Source organism: Scomber japonicus, chromosome 19 (genome assembly GCF_027409825.1).
Source record: "Scomber japonicus isolate fScoJap1 chromosome 19, fScoJap1.pri, whole genome shotgun sequence".
Lineage (NCBI taxonomy): Eukaryota > Metazoa > Chordata > Actinopteri > Scombriformes > Scombridae > Scomber > Scomber japonicus.
In genome coordinates this window covers 10,802,556-10,820,414 of record NC_070596.1, presented here as the reverse complement: position 1 = coordinate 10,820,414, position 17,859 = coordinate 10,802,556, and the positions used below count along the sequence as shown (strand labels likewise).

Sequence of the window (17,859 nt, the reverse complement as noted above, 5' to 3'; positions counted from 1 at the left end):
ATAAGGTCCAGGGGAAGGGGGGAAGGGGGGAAGGGGGGAAGGGAGGGGGTGGGCGTGGTGGGTGAAGATATATAGACTTAATTTCATTTATGACAAGTGATTTTATGTTGCATGATATGCTTGTTTTGTTGTCTTGATGTCTTTAGTGCAGGTGTTCTGTTTTTTGTTTGTTATACCTCTTTCTACTCATCCATCCACTGTTCCTGTATGTGTGTAAAATGAAAGACACACATAGGGAGAAAGAGAGAGATACAAAAGAGATACTGGCCTTTCACAAACCACCAGCATTATTACACCACACACATATTTAGTTATGTAGAGAATATTAAACCTTACATATTCACTCTCCTTTCCAGACTCAAAGTAACCCCTAGTTCCTCAAGGCAGGTTTGAAAATGGCATTTCTCAAAGAGATTCAACAACTATTCAGGGATACAAGTAAAACTAAAACTCAGTCTAGTTAAGTCAAAACTACAATATTTTTTTCATTTTCTGACCAATCGATTAATCTTTTAGTCCATCAATGGAAAATAAGAAAAGTGAAAGATTCCTGAGCAGTATTTTCCAGAGTCCAAGGTGATATTTTCAAATAGCTTGTTTTGTCTAGCAAACCCAAGGACATTTCATTTAAACCAGAAAGCAACAAATTCCCACATGTAAAGCTGTAAATTGCAAATATTCTGAAATGTCTTGATTAATGACTGAAACCATTAATTGAAATGTATTAAAATTGTTGTGGTTTGGCAGCCCTATGCCATCATTACAGCAGTGAGGCTGTAAGAACAAGGATTAAGTAAGGCAACACGTGTATAGAGACCATTTTTAAAAAGTTAGTTTGCTTAAATGAGTCATTTGTTTTAAGTTCTATTGATTGAAATTAGGATTCAGTCACACAAAATACAAGAATAGAGTAATGTTACTAAAGGAAAGAGGTGGTAAGTTTAAGGTAGGTAGAAATGTGTGAGAACATGCTGCTTTATTTAGAGATATATGAGGGGGAAAGCTAGTTAGAAAAAATATTTTTGAGCACTTTGTTTTCTTCATTAGAGAACTAATCATCTTACACACATAGGTGTACTGCTGCCACAAAAAGAAAACAAATCAGTATCACATTATAAAGTGAAACCTTTATTTTTAGAACTAGATGTTTTTCACAATATATCAATATATTTTCACATTGTTACAACATAAGAAACTTTTCTTGTAATAACAGTATACTGCTTATCATGTTAGGACATGAAACTTGTATTGCTATAAAGTAAACCTAATGTTTGAATGTGTGGGAAGAACGGATACATTGAGGAATATGTTTCATTTACATGAATGAGTGTAGATTTAAGTTCCACAGCATCATATTTGGGTTGAGACATGACAAGATTGTGCTATTACTGAGCTGCTGGATGATATTGTGATAAGTATGTGCACACTACCAAGCATTTTAAAATGCATGGGGCTGTATAGAAGGACGAATGAGTCTGACCCTCTGGAGCTGGCGTCATTTCTCATTAGTCTGATGTTGGCACTGCCAGCAGAGCACCGAAAGCACTAACACACACACACACACACACACACACACCCACCAAGGGGGTGCATAGGTTGCTGTCTTCTGACTTAACCAGACGGACTCTCTCCATAGCCTTGACGGTGGTTGACATGGGCCACAGAATGTTTTAACCAAAGATAAGGCCACAATTAACAACCCTCTAGAGGATAAGTGGTTAGGAAAATGAATGAATTCATATTCTGGATAACATATTAAAAATTGATGGCATGTATCCTAACAGCTGTGGGAAAATTAACACTCCACACACCAGCACTGAAAAGGGGACCATTTTGTAAGAAGGAGAAAGTTTAAGATTGTGTCTGATTGCAAAAGACTGATAAAGGTTAGAACTTGAAACAAGATAAATAGTATATTGTTATAACGTGAACGGTTATAATGGTTTGTTTGCATGTAATAATGTTATATGTTATGTTATAACATGAAAAACATCTTGCTATTACAAAAAATGTTTCATATTACGATGTGATACTGATCCGTTTCTTCGTCGTGGCAGCAATACTTTCTGTAACATTCTGACTCTGAACTGTGGCCATTGTGGGTCCTAGACAGCGCTGCTGCAGGTTTGGTTCATACGGGGTTGTAAAAAGTTGCAGAAGGCGCTGCGTGTGCTGATAGTGTTAACTAGAGCAAACTAGTTTACAAGTGCAACCTACAACTAGCTTTGACATGGGGTCCTTTTCACGCGGTGCACAGGCTCTCACCATCACTGCCACCATCACTTCCTCAGCACACAGGGACAGTGGAAACATTCAGTAGCATTTCTTCATATACACAATAAATAATAAATAACCTGCAACATTACACTACAATACATTAGAATGAATGTTGGTGAGTTTTGGTAAGCGTATGTAGCTTAATGACCATTGTTGGTTGGTTTGTACATGAGATGATCACAAACATGACTTGACAAGAGCGACTCCCGCTCACTGTACTTGTGTCTCACAACCCACCGACTCATAACAAATGAGTGATCTGACTGCTTACCGTATGAAAAGCCCCAAATACCTCTAGTACAGCGTATCTGGTTTAGTTCTGCTTGGACACTTGCGCCTACAAACCTTGTGAACCAGCCAACTTTCTGCCACAGATGGAAGTGAGTAGCTCTGCCGCTTGATTGAGAAGCTCTTGTTTAACATTTTCTTTCTTTCTTTCTTTCTTTCTTTCTTTTTTTCTTTCTTTCTGTTGGTCTAGTGGATGTTTTTCATTGATCCAAAGCTGTGTAGTTATCAGCCAAATTGATTGACTGTGTAGTTTGTATCAGAAACACAAGGTGCATCTAAGTCAGACTTGTTTTCCAGTTTGACGACTGTATGTTCTCTCAAGCTAGCTCCACATATTATGCATGGATCCAGCTGAAGCTTTGTTGTGTATATTATTGTATAACACACTTTACAAAGTATGTATGTTATTATAAATGATGTTTATATGTAGAGAAAAAAAAACAAACATATTCTTTGGGATAGTTTTACAGACATGGTTTAACTCAGTCTGGTAATAGAACAGTAGAATGTGGGATTTGCTAAAACTTTTTATTATAAATTACACATAAATATAAATGCAAATGAAATGCTATAAATCAATTCAGAAAACCATTAGAGAAAATATGCATTTATTTTAATTAAGAGCAAGTGGCAAGAAATATTCAGTTCTTTATTGTAAAACTTTTTTAATAGTCCAAATCTATCGGTAGCCCTGTGAAGCTTGTGTGGAATTATTGATTCCAGGCAACATTTCAATGCAATCCTCAAGGCATTGAGGACTGAAGGCAGATTCCCTCTGATGCATAGTAAAGGTTACTGAGGATAATCCGTGTCTGGAGAACCTTCCCAGCATTGTGTATTTGTGTCCTTTTCCCCAGTTATATGAAGCTCTGTTCCTGTACAATTACTGTATGGACAATGTGTTTACTGAATTAGTCAACATTTAATTCGCTTTACACTTTTCCTGGTTCAATTTATTTCTTTGCAGTCAAATGAACCACAAATGAATCTTTTTTTTCCTTCTTTTTTTCTGCCCCTGAATTCCTGTGACAACAATGGCAAAGTTTTATTTTCTAGATTGACGAAGCTGATCTTTTTCTCCCTTTCTAAATCAGAGGAAAAAAACATTATTGTCCTTTTGTAGTTTGAAATCAGATGGATGTGATAATGTAATGAAAAATGTAATTAACCATACTGAACATTTACTCACTAGACAAGAACATTTTCCTGACCTTCAGGGTTTACTTGAAGTGACCTTAACCATGATACTGAACCGCTACCTGGTCGTTCATTTCAATGCAAATGCTGCATACGCTGTTTAGCACAGCAGAAATACATTAATATTGGTATCAATAGTAAAATACATTATAATAATCAGGAAAAGATTTTCTGATGTTCGGGTTTCACAAAGTTTTAAAAGTCAGAGATCATATTTTCAAACTATTTTTATGATACATTTTTCAGACCCTTGCCAATATAAACTACTCCAAGTCAGATTTTTATAAAAGCATCCATTAAGGTTGAATTTGATGTGGGCAATGTGCAGTATTATTGTTTTTCACGCTGTCCATCCTGTTTTTTGGAGCTTCAAAGTGATCTGTTTTCTCTCTGTAACTGATCTGTGCTACCTTTCTGTTTTCACTCACTAGTGGTGTTTTCTGTGTTTCTGTGGACGCACTTGTGGTATTCCCTGTCTTTCTATGTTCCTCTGCAGTATGTGATGGCAGATGGAGCCAGTTGGTTTTAGTCCTTTATAACTCGAATTACACTCAGGCATCCATTCTCAGATGTACATAGTCTATGTCTTTATTTTTTCTTTTTTTTTTTTTTTGCTTTCTGTGTATGACAGATATCACCATAAGCTGTTTATTTGTTTGTTTTTTTCTTCCTGTCCTTGTAAGGTTCTGTGAAATAATAAATACTATTTTATCACACCAGTAGCTTTGGGTTTTTTTGGGGCACTCTGACTCTACTATATTGTTGATTATTCAGCCTTTGGTTTGTTGTAGTGTTGGTGATAAAGGTTAAATGTGTGATGCCCAAAAAAATCCAATCACTCGATGGCCCTTGCCGCTGGTTCTGTTTCTCCCGAGTCTCAGAAACTTTTATTTAGCCCAACATTCCCATGAAGTCTGTTGCTTCTTGTCGCCAAGACGATGTTATTAGCCTTTCAAAAGTTTCCATTGTATGATTGTGACAGTGTCTGATGAATCCCAAATGCTCAAGCTGGCTTTTGTTGTCTTTGTGAAAGGAGCTTTTTAAGATGTACAACTGGAAAGGAAGTCGCCTTGTTATTCCAGCTCCGCCTCCCATATCGGAAGCTTGTCGTCATGCAGGCTTTAGCATCTTCATCGGCTTCATTTACAAATACAGGAGAGTATTGTTAGTCGTTTTCCTGTTATTGATCTGAGGTTGACCACTTATACGTCTTGATAGATGAGGAAACACCTACTGTGAAATATTTTGCTGCTTTTTTTCTGAACCTGCTCAGAATCATGGAAGTACAGCTGAGGGTTTAACTTTTAACCCAGAGAATGTGGAGGAGACAGTGAAGAGGCCTGTAATTTCATTCTAAATGGCAACTCTGAGTCAGCCCAATGTCTTCCTTCCTGCCACATTCAGGATATTATCAATTGGCAGCAACAGCTGAGCACAATGGCTTTAAGATCTAATACAATTACTCAGCAGCAGCACAGAGTGTTTGATTTCCTGTATTATTTAATTTAATTTAACTACCTATAATCTAAAAAAAAAACCCAACAACAACAATATATCAAATGACAGTATGTAATGACAGAAGTGCACTTGTAGAGAATTATCACCAGACTCACCAGAGGCTCCCCTCGGCTTTATAGTAGAACTTTTGGTTCATTCTCCCAACTACATTCTCAGCCATAGCAAGCAGCTGTTTTCAGAGAGAGATCTAAAAGCCCCCACTGTGCACTAGAAATTTAAGTGTTTATCTGTGACATGTTAAATGCTGTACAAGCTCAGTAAACATTACCCACTTTAAACTGTAATTGCTTCTCTCAGGACAAAATGCTGTGTTTAGAGACTCCTGATTCTGTACAGCAGACCACAAACATGATGTTACCTGATGTTAGTGGTGATGATGTTTTCTCCTCAGTCTCTCACTGCATCTGATTTTAATGCTTGAGGACATGTTGTCCTGGGATGGAAAAAAAAACACAGAGATTGAGGATATAGGCCGTTTTATTGAGATAAAAAGAACACTACATTAAAACTATGCTGTTACTATTTTTACTTTTTTACTATTAAAAACAAAACTTTGCCATTAAAAAAAAACCCAAAACAAATACAAAACATAATTTAAACATAAAAAACTCAATGTGCAAAATTCAAAATTAGGTTCACATTGTAAACATAAGCAGCATTAAAAGAGGACGAAAATTATACCTCAAATAAAATGGGACCAAGAATGGAGACCATCCAAGTCCAAACCATCCTTTGTAGCTTCAGAGAGAATAAAAGGAAATATTTCCTGAAGAACTGAAATATACATAATTGTGCAATAGCAGCAAAGTAAAAAACAAACATCTAAAAAAACACATTTTGAAATTAAAGTCATATGCTCCAACATTTATGATTAATTCTTACAGTGTGCAAACTTTAGGACCTGATTTGTATCCAATTTACTTTGCTTTATCTTTCAATATCATCACTTTCATTAATTATATATTTTTATCCTCTATTTTCTCTCAAATTTCTGACTCTTAAGCAGCGATTCCTCACTAATCTTCACTCAACAGGAAAAAAAGAAGCTAATTATCAAAAGTGAAACTTAAAATTCACTATGGCTCCCTGCAGCCACCTAGTGGTCAACGTGTCCTACTACTACTATTTTAACAACTTCACTTTACCAACTGCTTCACAAGAGTGACCAAAAAAGTAAAAAAAAAAAAAAGAAAAACACACAAAATGTTCATATTCTCTGTGGCTGATGTTGGAGGTCACGCTGTCCAAAATGAAAAACTCTTTCAGAGTCCACCATCATTATGCACCAGATCCCTTTTACACTGAAAACATGTCCATTGCCTTCAAATAACACAAGTATCTAAATGCCCAGTCAATGCTCTCTATTATGACACAGTATTATTATGCATCATTTACAACGCAGGAAACAATACAGTCATGGAATGTACACATCTAAACCACAGACTTCTCTGAATGTGTCATTTAGAGAAGTCTGTGTTCAAATAAAAACAGCTTGTGTCCTTCCTCAAAGCACATTTCACTCACCATTACAAAGCCAAGTGAGAATTTCAGCATGTGGAATGTACAGTACAGTGTCAATCATTGTCAGTACAGTAGCATCATAGCAAAAACAAGTGGAACAATATATAGTTAAGTTAATGCAGCAGTAACTTTTTTTCATTTTATATTTCCTTAAATATGAACATGTAATATGAAGATACACACTACTGAAAAAAATGATTCCCTTAAATGTTTAAAACCTTCTTCTTTGCAGTTTCATCTCTTGAATTCTCATCGTTTTGTTTGGTGTTCAATAGAAAGGAGGTCACTTGTGACGTCATACCTACAAGACTGACAGGAAAATACAAAATCCTCTTGATGATTCATTCTTTCTTTTGTTGAGGACGGAGGGGGATAGGTTCAAGTGAGGACTAATTCAGGGGTGTAGAGTTAATGTGATATGACGATATGTCAAAGCTTTAAAGGGACACTCTGAAACACTTGCTAATAAGTTTAGCGTCACTCTCCACACAAGTCAACAAGACTTTGGTAGATGACAAATAAATAAAACATCTGAAAGAAAAAAAAACAAAAAACATGTTTGGCACTAATTTTTGATTTTTCTCTTTTCTGAAAAGCTGATTTGTTTTTTACACAGGTTTCCAACCCAAATATTTAGTGTGTATATTTACTATATGATCTTTTTATTCCCTTTTAATGTATGGAGATTGTTCCTCGTCCTTGGGAGCCTTTTGAGCTTAAAACAAAAACAAAGTTCATTTTTCAGGTGCCAGTTCCACTTTTAACATGCCAAGTGTCACAAATGTCCAGTTATTTCAAGTATCTAAAAGTTGTTTAAAACATTTTTATTCAGAGGCATTCCTCCACGTCAGCATTAGAGGTGAACAGTGATGTTGGTGACCTCTAAACGTCTATAGCCACCCCGTGTTTGGTAGAGATCACATCTCTGGTTCCTGTTAGATACATGAGCACTGAACACAGGTGCGGGAGTGTCGCCGTGGTGCTCACGTACAGCCAGTAGGGAAGTGGCGCCGTGTTGCCGAACGGGCACACCCACAAACCGTGGCGTACAGCATCTCGGACGTGGTGCGTTGCCATTGAGATGAAGAGCATCCACGGCAAGGAGCACCAAGCGTCTTTGAGGCGTCCGATCCACATGAGGAAGCGGAGGGAGAGACAGAGGACAGGGATGAGAGAGGAGCAGTGGAGAGGGGGACGCTGAGGGAGCGACACAGCAGCCTGGGAAGAAAAAGAGAGAATCAACCGTCAGTCTTCAGGTATTATTACTGAAACACATCTGCTGCAGCAGAAATACTGAGTCACCTCTTGCACAATTTGCTTGATTTCCAACAGACACCTGTTCACCAGATCCTGACAAATTTAGCTTGGTATCTTGGTATGTTCACATCTTTCATGAAAATGGGATTGCAATATGAACAGCAGCATGTCCTTCCAAATATCAAATGAACGCATACATCAAAGTTTTGTGTCAAGTGAAAACAAAAAAAAATGCAAAAATCTAATTAAACTTGACAATATTTTTGCTTGTTTTCTTGAGTGGATACTGTCTCCATCTTTGTAAGGTCTACTCTGAGTAAAGATGTTTCAACCTAACAAACAGATATATAGAAGTGGTCCAAATCTGAAAGATGGCAAGATTGAAATGCAGCTGTTGACAGCTCTAGAAAATAATACATACTGCAAGTTTTTTGTTATGTTGTGGCAGGAAGTGCAGCATAGTAGAGGTAGAGGTCAATTAGGCACACCTGGGAGCTAGGGGAAGGTAAACCACACACAGACAGCATGGAGGAGATCAGAAGGAAGCGAGACTGAGCAGGAAAAAAAATACCAAACTTAGTACTCTGGCAAATAGTTAAACAACCCTGAGTGTAGTAACGTAACCCCTGGAGTGTGTGAGAGGACAGGCGGCTGCAGTCCTGTACTTGGAAGCTGTAACCTCCATGGGTTTGGATCATTCAGATAAGTGTTATCTCTGCATGTTGCTCTCCAGGCTTCTTCTCTCTTCTTCATCCATGAGTATCTTTGGATAGAATTGAAAGGTTCCAAAGATGTCCTTCAGCCATGGACAGAAGGCCCACTGTATCTGGCTAATGGTGAAGCAGCTACTTCAATTGGATGGGGAAGCCTCACCATGGATCTTCATGAGCATGTGTCCACTTCACCTGTAGCTATATTGGGACCGAAAGCTTTGGCTTTAGCTTCAAGTCAATGCCCTCTGTTACTTATCCATTCCAGCCAGGTAGTGCCCACTACCCACAGAAAAGAGATCATGAAAAAAGACCAATTCAGCTCTGAATCTTTCAGTTCTATTCCACCTCCCATTCTCTCGCTGGAGCCTATGTGAATGACAGACACTATTAAGAAATCTTCTTTAGACTAATCCACAGGTCTGTACTAACCAGGCTGGAAAAACTGATGCTCTGCAGCACACCATCTATACCACTTACCACTAACTGTATGCCAATCAAACACAGTAGTATCTTTCTTCATCCCCTATGCTACAATGTTACAAAGTTTCTTTTGTTCTCTGTGATAGTAAACTGAATATGTTTTGGTTATGGACTGCTGGTCAGATTAAAACAAGCATGGCATTTCATAGACAAAATTAGTTATTAATAAATAGAGAAAATAAAAAGATTAACTGATCATGAAATTAATTGTTAGTACCAGCCCAATACATACACAGAACATTAAGAAACATCCCTTCCATTTAGTCACTTAGTTGTTGCTTCTACATTTTACAGTTGAAAAGTAAACTTGTCACTGCCCTCTGGAGGATATACTATGCAACTGTGACCCCAAATTTCTACATTTAAAACTTGCAATTCTATTTGTTACTTATATATCAAAATACACCAATGCCTGGCTGTCAAATCTGCTGATAATATCGGCCATGCCAATGTATCATTTATAAAATCCACCTCCACATTCTCTGGTATTGTTTTCTTCTTAGAACTGGAAAGCTGCTTTCAGTAGAAATAATTAATTGACCAATGATGCGCTCATCTGAAAAAGAATCTCAGTATTTCTACAAGGAAAAGATGGTTGGTGCCAGATAAAGACAACCGCCTACAAACTCTGATAAAAAAGAAAAGGATGATTCATTTCTTTTTATTTCTCCATTTTCTCATTTCTTTTTTAATCTGCTCTGGCTGTGGATCATTCTGTCACAGCACAGAAAGCAGTTAACCTTCTGAATTCAGTATATCCACACTCTGAAGATTTGTCATGTTCAGTAATTAAATGCACAGAAGAAGCAGGTCTCACCTTGAGAGACAGGGATCCAGCCATGTAGAAGTGGTCCAGGTCTATGATTGAAGCCAGAAGACCTGCCAGCAGCACCTCATACAGATCACTCTTTTTCCTTAGTCCAATAACAACCGCCCATGACCACAACCCCACCAATCCATGCGTGGCGTTGTCCAAGGCGGCGCGCAGCCACAGGTGATGCTGGATGAGAGACAGCTGGAGGGTGTGGTCCGCCACCACGCAGAACATACCGAGTCCCGCCGACGCCAGCAGAGAGGCGGAGCTGAATGTCTGTAGGAGGGCCTGCGCTTTCTCGGTCTCCACAGCCAGGCTGAGAGGCATGGGAGCGCCCTCTCCCCCGAGGCCCACCCCCAGTAACGGGGACGAGGACGGGGATGAGTCGAGCTTGGAGTAGAATCCTTGCATGTCGACAGATGGCTAGGGGGCGGCCGATCGCCACTGAAGGTCAGCAAGATTCAGGTAGACTGAAGAGGGGACGACGGAGATATTAAGAGGGAAAATGAAAGAGGAGAAGGACAGAGGGAAAGAAGGTAAGGCTGCTAGATGTATGGCTGGGTTGCAAGAAAGTTGTGGGAAAAGAAAAAAGCAAGAGTGGATATGAGAGGAAGACAACAAACAGAAAACAGACTACAGTGTGAACTATATCAGTACTGCTACTTCCTACATGACTCATCGGAGAGCTTTGTGGACAGATGTGTAAATATCCATACACAAAAACACATATGATCCAAATAAACTAAGTGGTCTAAGTCACTCTGTACAGTGCTCTGTTTGGAGCGGCATTACGCTGAATGTTTAGTACACAGTGTTTAATGAATCTCTAATTAGGTTTGGCACAAAGAGCCTTGGCTGGCTTCTGTATTGTTGCATAATGCATTTATTCTTACCATCCATTTACCTAAAAAGCTTCCAATCACTTCTAGCTGCAGAGTGAAATTTTAATTGTCTCCTACTGCACCTTCACTAAATATAGAAGGACTGTTTCTGACACTTCCCCCTATTTAGCATTTATATGCAATACACAAAGATCCACAACATGGATAGGCTGATAAAAGAATTTAAATATCAGTATGTGTCAGCATTTTTAACACCTATGACAACACGTTTTATATTGTTACAACTGTGCTTTATTATTATGTCTTTAATAATCTGCTTCAAATCATATATACCAAAATAGATTAATTAATAATTCTATATTGAACAACATTACAACAGTGTGTTATTGTATCTATTAAATGTGTGTGTGCTGCTTATAAATGATAAGTAGAAAGACTTTAAATTCACTGTTACCTGATGTATCCGGGCGTTTTATGACACCTCGCATCAGGTTTGGGCAATGTGCCTATGTTTGTATGTGTCAACGTGCATCAAGATTAAAGAAGAAGAAACTGTTAACAGCACAGGGCAGGAAATTGGCGTTTGTCTCACAAACATAAAATGATACAAAGGAAGCAATAAACATACCATAAAGCCTCAGCATCACAGTGATGTATCAATCAAACTTTTAGTGCTGTTTCTGTTTGTGTTCTATTCCTGTACTAATTAGACATTCTGTGTACAGATTTTAAAGTTCACCTTTTACAATAATAAAGTAATATTGTGATCATAATGAACACATACATTTCATTTTTATTACCACTGTGCATGTTGAATCTCAGATGCAAATTAGTAGATTAAATAATGAATGTGGATGATTAGTCAAGTCACTGATTAGATGATCAAACATAATTATTTTGAAAACTATAACTACAAAAAATAGTTTTCTCTTAAATTATGGAAATGTTGATTGGATGATTTTGTTGTTGAATATAACAATGTAATAACAAAAATCATTCTGAAATGTATGTTTAATGATGTTTATGTTCATCCTAGCCTGATAATTACCCTGCATGCTGATTCTAACACTGTTTAACTGAACTGCTTCAGTTATACTTCTATACTCACTTCCATCCAAACATAACAGTATTCACGGTCTAAAAATAGGTCTCTTGTCTCTCATGCAACTGAGTGAAATGTAGGACAAGCAAAATGGCAATCCTCTCTGAATTCACCTAACTGTTGCCAGCTACTGATGCAACAGCGGTCTGTTTCTTTTAGACACATATAAAAAGAGCTATCCTCTAACGTTATGCTCCTGAGGATAAACATTTAATGAAACTTGCTGTTTTTTTTAGTCACCTGCTAACACTCGTCTAAGCTAGCAAGATACTGGGCGTTTTATGTATCTATTTAGACACAACAGAGGTTAGTCTTTATAAGAAAGCTATATTAGGTGTTATTCTCATCCCAATGAGCTAAAGTGACGATGACAGCCAGCTGGGAGCTAACCGGCTAACAGTGAGCTATGCTGCTTTGTGTAGGCGGACAGCAGCTGTCATCATTATCTCTGCTCAAACTGCCGCTAATTCCGCAACATGACATGATTAACTTGCAAATAAAAACGCATATCTCAAACCCACATTGACTAATTCATGTGGTGTTCTCTCATTTTTAATCAACCAGTGGATACATATAATGATACTCACCCCATCACCTTGCGTTGGTTTTCCTACCGAGAGCGGTGCTTCTTCTTCTTCTGTTATGTTTTATGGTAGTTTTGGTGGTCAGCGGCCCTTTGTTGCCACCAGCAGGCCACCGGTGTAACAGCAGGTGAGCTGTCCTGTTTCTTTGACAGGACTCAAAATAAGATGAGAAAATCATGTTACAATAGTACAGGAAACTAGAAGTAATAAATAACAAAAGTAGTAAGTGAAAAAATAAAGAGTCAATTAAATGGAACTGAATACTTAAGCTATAGACATGATCTGACATGTGGGTTGGTAAAAATTCTGGAAATCTGATGAATATCTGTTCAGAAGTAACAGAATATGGTATGGTGTATGTAGCTATTAGTTATATATGTTTATGTTATATAGGTGAAGTAATGAATACAAAATAAATTAAATATGTGGAGGTTAGGGATCAGGACTTTTAGTTTTTAATAAATCATTTGTTAAAATGTAATTTGAATATAGTAAAAGTAGAGTTTTAATATAATATAATAGTAATATAATTGGTTTAAAATAAACCTTTAACAATCTTATCTTTGGGGGACAGCACATAACTCTGTACAATATTAAAAAGTCCAGTTGTAGCCTTTTCAAATTCAATGAATCTAACAAGATTATACTTGAGCTTACACAATAGCTGGTGCATCCAGTTTAGGTTAATTATGTATTTGTAGCAGCTGTAATTTCTCCAAGCTCCACAAGAGGGTTAAAGAGACCACAGAATAAAAACAAACACTCTTATGGCTGTAAATAAATAACATGCTGTGAATATTGTGAACTATCTTGTCTTTTTTTTTTAAAAGCAGACATTATTTCACAATAGCTTAGACTGATATTACAGTATCCAAAATGTTTTTGACTTTAAATCACTGACAGTTAATAGTGTTTCCAGACCAGCTGACTAGCAGCTTTTCAAATAGGTGTGTCAGTTCAAATACAGAAATCTGCCATGCAATAAATTGAAATTTCACCATTTGTTTAAAATCCAATGTTCCAATGATCCAAAGCTCTGACCTCGCCCTCACACCCACGCACATGTCGGGCTACAGTGCAGTCGAAGGGCTCGCATTGCGGACACGTAGACGTAGTCATCAAACCCAGGCTGTTATGGTACATTGTTAGAAGGGATGAAATAACACTTCCTATGTCCACTGTGTGGTAATAGTGAACACCCACTAATTATATGTCACGTTGTAGTATATGATGTTTAGAACACGCCATGCAAATTTCACGTAAATCAGATTATGTTTTTGACATGAGGCTGATTTCAAGTGTACAGTGGGTGGCGCTATGACAATGGCTCAATATTGACACAAATTTAGGATGGGATTTTTAACAAGCATGCAAGCAAGAAAGTTGATACAGTTTGTGGCATAGCAAATGTTTTGGGCAGTCTGCAAACCCTCAGTCATTTTGCCCATTTTTCAGCCTTTTACCCAGTTTTCGGATAACAACCCTGCAGTGATTAATTTACTAAATTTTAAAACAACAGTCCACCACCTTTAGTAATTTTGCTCATTTTTCATGTAACCTATGTGTCTTACTCATTTTAACTGTTTTTTTGCCTATTATCCCATTTTTTAGGTAACACCCCTGCAGTGATTAATTTTCTCATTGTTCAGACAATCCACCCTCATTACTCATTTTACCAAGTATTTGGACCATCTACCATCCTTCATTGTTTTGCCCATTTTTTGGTTACCCACGCAACCTACGAATTTTACCAATTTTTTGGCCTGCTACCCAATTCTTTGGGTTGACACAGCAGAGGTGATTAATTTTGCTCATTTTTCAATCAGCCCACTATCCTTGCTCATTTTAGCTTACATGTTTTACCCATTCATTGGCCTGGTACCCACTTCTTTCTTGACAGCCCAAGGTGCTTAATTTTGCCTATTTTGTAATCATACTGCCCCCTGACTCATTTCATCCAGTTCTGGGAGAATCCGACATCCTTTGTCACCTTGCCCATTTTTTCGCAACCCACGTGGCTTACGTATTTTACCTGTTTTTGGGCCTGGCAGCCACTTTTTGGGTAACACTGCCGAGGTGCTTAATTATGCCTGTCACCCTAGCACTTTTTTGCAAGTTTCCAGACAATCTGCCATTTTTTGTCCTTTTGCCCATTTTTGTTAACCTGCACACCCTACACATCTTTTTGTACATTATACCCTCTTTTTGTGTAGCACCCTTATGGTGTTTTCTCAGTTTTCCAATCAGCCCGCACCCTGGCTCATTTTATCAAGTTTCAGGACAATCCACCACCCTTCCTCATTTTGCACATTTTTTGGCAACCTCTGTGCCTCGCGAGTTTCATCCATTTTTTGGCCTTGTACCCACTTTTCGGGTAACACCCCCACTGCCCTTAATTTAGCTAATTTGTCAATCAGCCTGCCCCCCTGGCTCGTTTAACAAGTTTCAGCCAACCATGGGCATTTTATCCAATTTTTTTGTCATTCTGCCCATTAGAAATCAAGGTACTTGACTTTTGAGGGCTGTGCAAATTTTGGTGGGTTTTTGAGCATGTCAGTACATACAAAATGCAAAAAGGAACTAGGGGGGCTATTGAGCTGCTTTGCCACACCCAAGCTTAGTTAAAAAAGTACTTATTAGTTTGAAAATACTTACCAAGTTTCATGAGTTTCAGCACATCCTAAAGGCCTCAGACGTGTAAAATGAAAAGTGATGCACAGAAACCAAAAATAGCTGACTTCCTGTTGGGTTAAAAGATTCCCAAAAAGACCAATAAGAAAGACCATTGATTCCTGCGAATTTCAAGTACATCAAAGAAACCTTGCATTTGGGGGTGCTATGGAGCCCCCTGGCCATACCTACACCCAATCCCCAATTTCCCTCACTTCTGATGCATGTGGAATGTTTCATGACTTTTTGGGTATGTTTAGCCACTCAAAAATGTGATCATGTGCAGAGAACAATAATAATAATAATTCCTTCAGATATAATAATAATGACTCTATTAAAGATACAAGATGATATCAGTAAAGACAAGTTTAATCTGTTTTAGTGGGATGTCTGTAATAAGTCTAGTTCTCCTCATTACATCTCAGTAGGTGATCATTTAGAGTTTCAAATTCAATCTGCAGTTTGTTTTTTCTCCATTTATGCTCTGTCTACTTTACAGAGGCTATTTAGTGATTTCATACACACTAGTTCCTCATTTTCTAATTGAGCTTTCGCTTCATAATGAGCTGTGTGAATTCTGATGGAGGACAAAACAGAGTTAGCTGTAGGCTCCAATACAAACTGAGTCATTAAGCTTGCATATTTGCCTTTTTTGAGTTTGCTGAATCTTGAAAAAAAAGTCTCAGTTCTTGAAGATGAATGCAATTATAGAAATTACTACAATTTGGAAATTGAGGCTGTGGTCAGCAGTGAGTAACATTCTGCACCCGACAGAAATTTTGGACAGCAATGTTCCCACAATGATTGTGACCTCTCATTTTGTGGCAGTGACTTTATGGTTTCAGCACTTCAGAGATGTCAGATCAATGTGCTCTGCTGTCATCACTTGAGCCTAATGTTTAAGGGTGACCAACACTTGGTGGAACAGTCCTGTGACTCAGAAGTAAAACATCATCAAGATTTTAGCCATGTTGACAAAATCTTTGCCCATTGTCTTTCTCTTCCCCTTCACATTCCCTTTCAAGTCACATTTCCATGATGTGAAACAAACAAGGTTCATTTTCATTCGACAGCAAGTATCAGGTCAGATTAAAAAGAAGAGAGTGACATTTTGGGTTTGCCTCTAAACTCCTTAAAGACTTAGTGTTGACTGACAAATGCTTATTAATTCAGTGTGATGTGCAGCTGAGATGAGCAATATCATTAGCTCAGAAGAAAATTATTCAACACACACACCTACTGATATTCTGCTTCATCCAATCCTGTTGCACAGAGTGTGCAGGATTGTGAGAACTGGAACATCCATCATGATGGAGGACTCAATTAATATGCAACTCACGTGAGAACAGAGGAGATATGAAATAAAAGAGACACAGAGATGAGCTGCATTTGAATGTTTCAGTACCATAGACAGCGCACAGTGAGGCAGGTTGTCTTTGCTGCCATCCAGTGGCCAAATACAGGAGGATTTCAATTTTTCTTCAATGAAAGCTGTGGGAAAAAAATAAATAAACATGATTTAAAGTAGTAAAGTTTGACATTTGGTGACCAGTTCAATGTTTTGGTTTTTTTGGGGGGTGTAAAATCACCAAAAAGTTAAAGCACAGGTGTCAACAAGCTACATGTTTTGATGTGACTTGTTGACACCTGTGTCTATGTGACTCTAAAATTCTGTTATTCTAAAATAATACCCACATCAAGGAAGAATAACAATGCAAGATTAAATTTTGCATTGCGATTCTGTAAATAGATTGCACAAATTGAAGAAAAAGTAGAAGTTAAAATATTGTGTGAGAATGTGGACAGAAAAATAGTACCACAGTGAAATATAGAGGAAAAACACAGACAGAAAGAGTCATAGAGGAAAGAATAGAGAGCCAGTGAGCTGAGTGTTTAAAGAGGCTGGTGCCAGAAGCCAGGGCAGAAGTGAGAGGGAAGGAGAGGTCGTGTCATTCATCCAGTTATCAGTGAAAGGTCATTAGAGCTGCAGCAAGGCTCTTAGAACTGACAGGCCCTGCGTGGTAGATACACACACACACACACACACACACACACACACATTCATTCTATTTCTGTTTTGGCTTGTGATTAAGAATAATAAATACTAAATATCTGAATATTTACCAGTATCCATACCAGTCTTATGTGGTCAAGAAAGGGAAAAGGAAATGAGGAGGGAAGGAAGGGATTATGAATGCAATACCCATGCAAGCAGATACACTCTTGTCTACACACGCACACTTGCGTGCTCACACATGGAGGACTCCAGCTGACAGCTGTTAGATGGTGTATTGATTTGTCCTCTGTCTCCAGATCGGCCTGCCAGAACTTGTCAGAATAAAGAAAGAAAGAGAGCTTGAGAGAAGGAAGAGAGACAGTGAGACATTTAAAGAGACACAGAGACAAAGAGAGCGAGAAGGAAAGGTCAAACGAGAGTTTTGACCAACCGCATCTCCTTTGTTTGGTATCAGGCTTAATGTTGATATTGTAACTGTCTTAGAAATATTATCCTTCCAATATCTGCAACTCAAGTTTGGTTAGAATCATTCTTATCAAAAGTTTGTTTTTACAGTGTACAGGCTGACGGTTGGCTTAC

At 38.0% G+C, this 17,859-nt stretch overlaps 1 protein-coding gene across 1 annotated transcript; it reads right to left on the bottom strand.

Annotated features, from left to right (window-relative positions):
* Positions 1-7,617: 7,617 nt before the first annotated feature.
* On the bottom strand, positions 7,618-12,650 carry tmem267 (transmembrane protein 267). The gene is made up of 3 exons (XM_053339668.1): positions 12,597-12,650; positions 10,069-10,535; positions 7,618-8,019 (listed from the first exon to the last, which is right to left on the bottom strand). The coding sequence occupies exons 2-3, from the start codon at positions 10,474-10,476 to the stop codon at positions 7,684-7,686; spliced, it is 744 nt and encodes a 247-aa protein (XP_053195643.1). The 5' UTR covers positions 10,477-10,535; positions 12,597-12,650; the 3' UTR covers positions 7,618-7,683.
* Between the last annotated feature and the right edge of the window lie 5,209 nt (positions 12,651-17,859).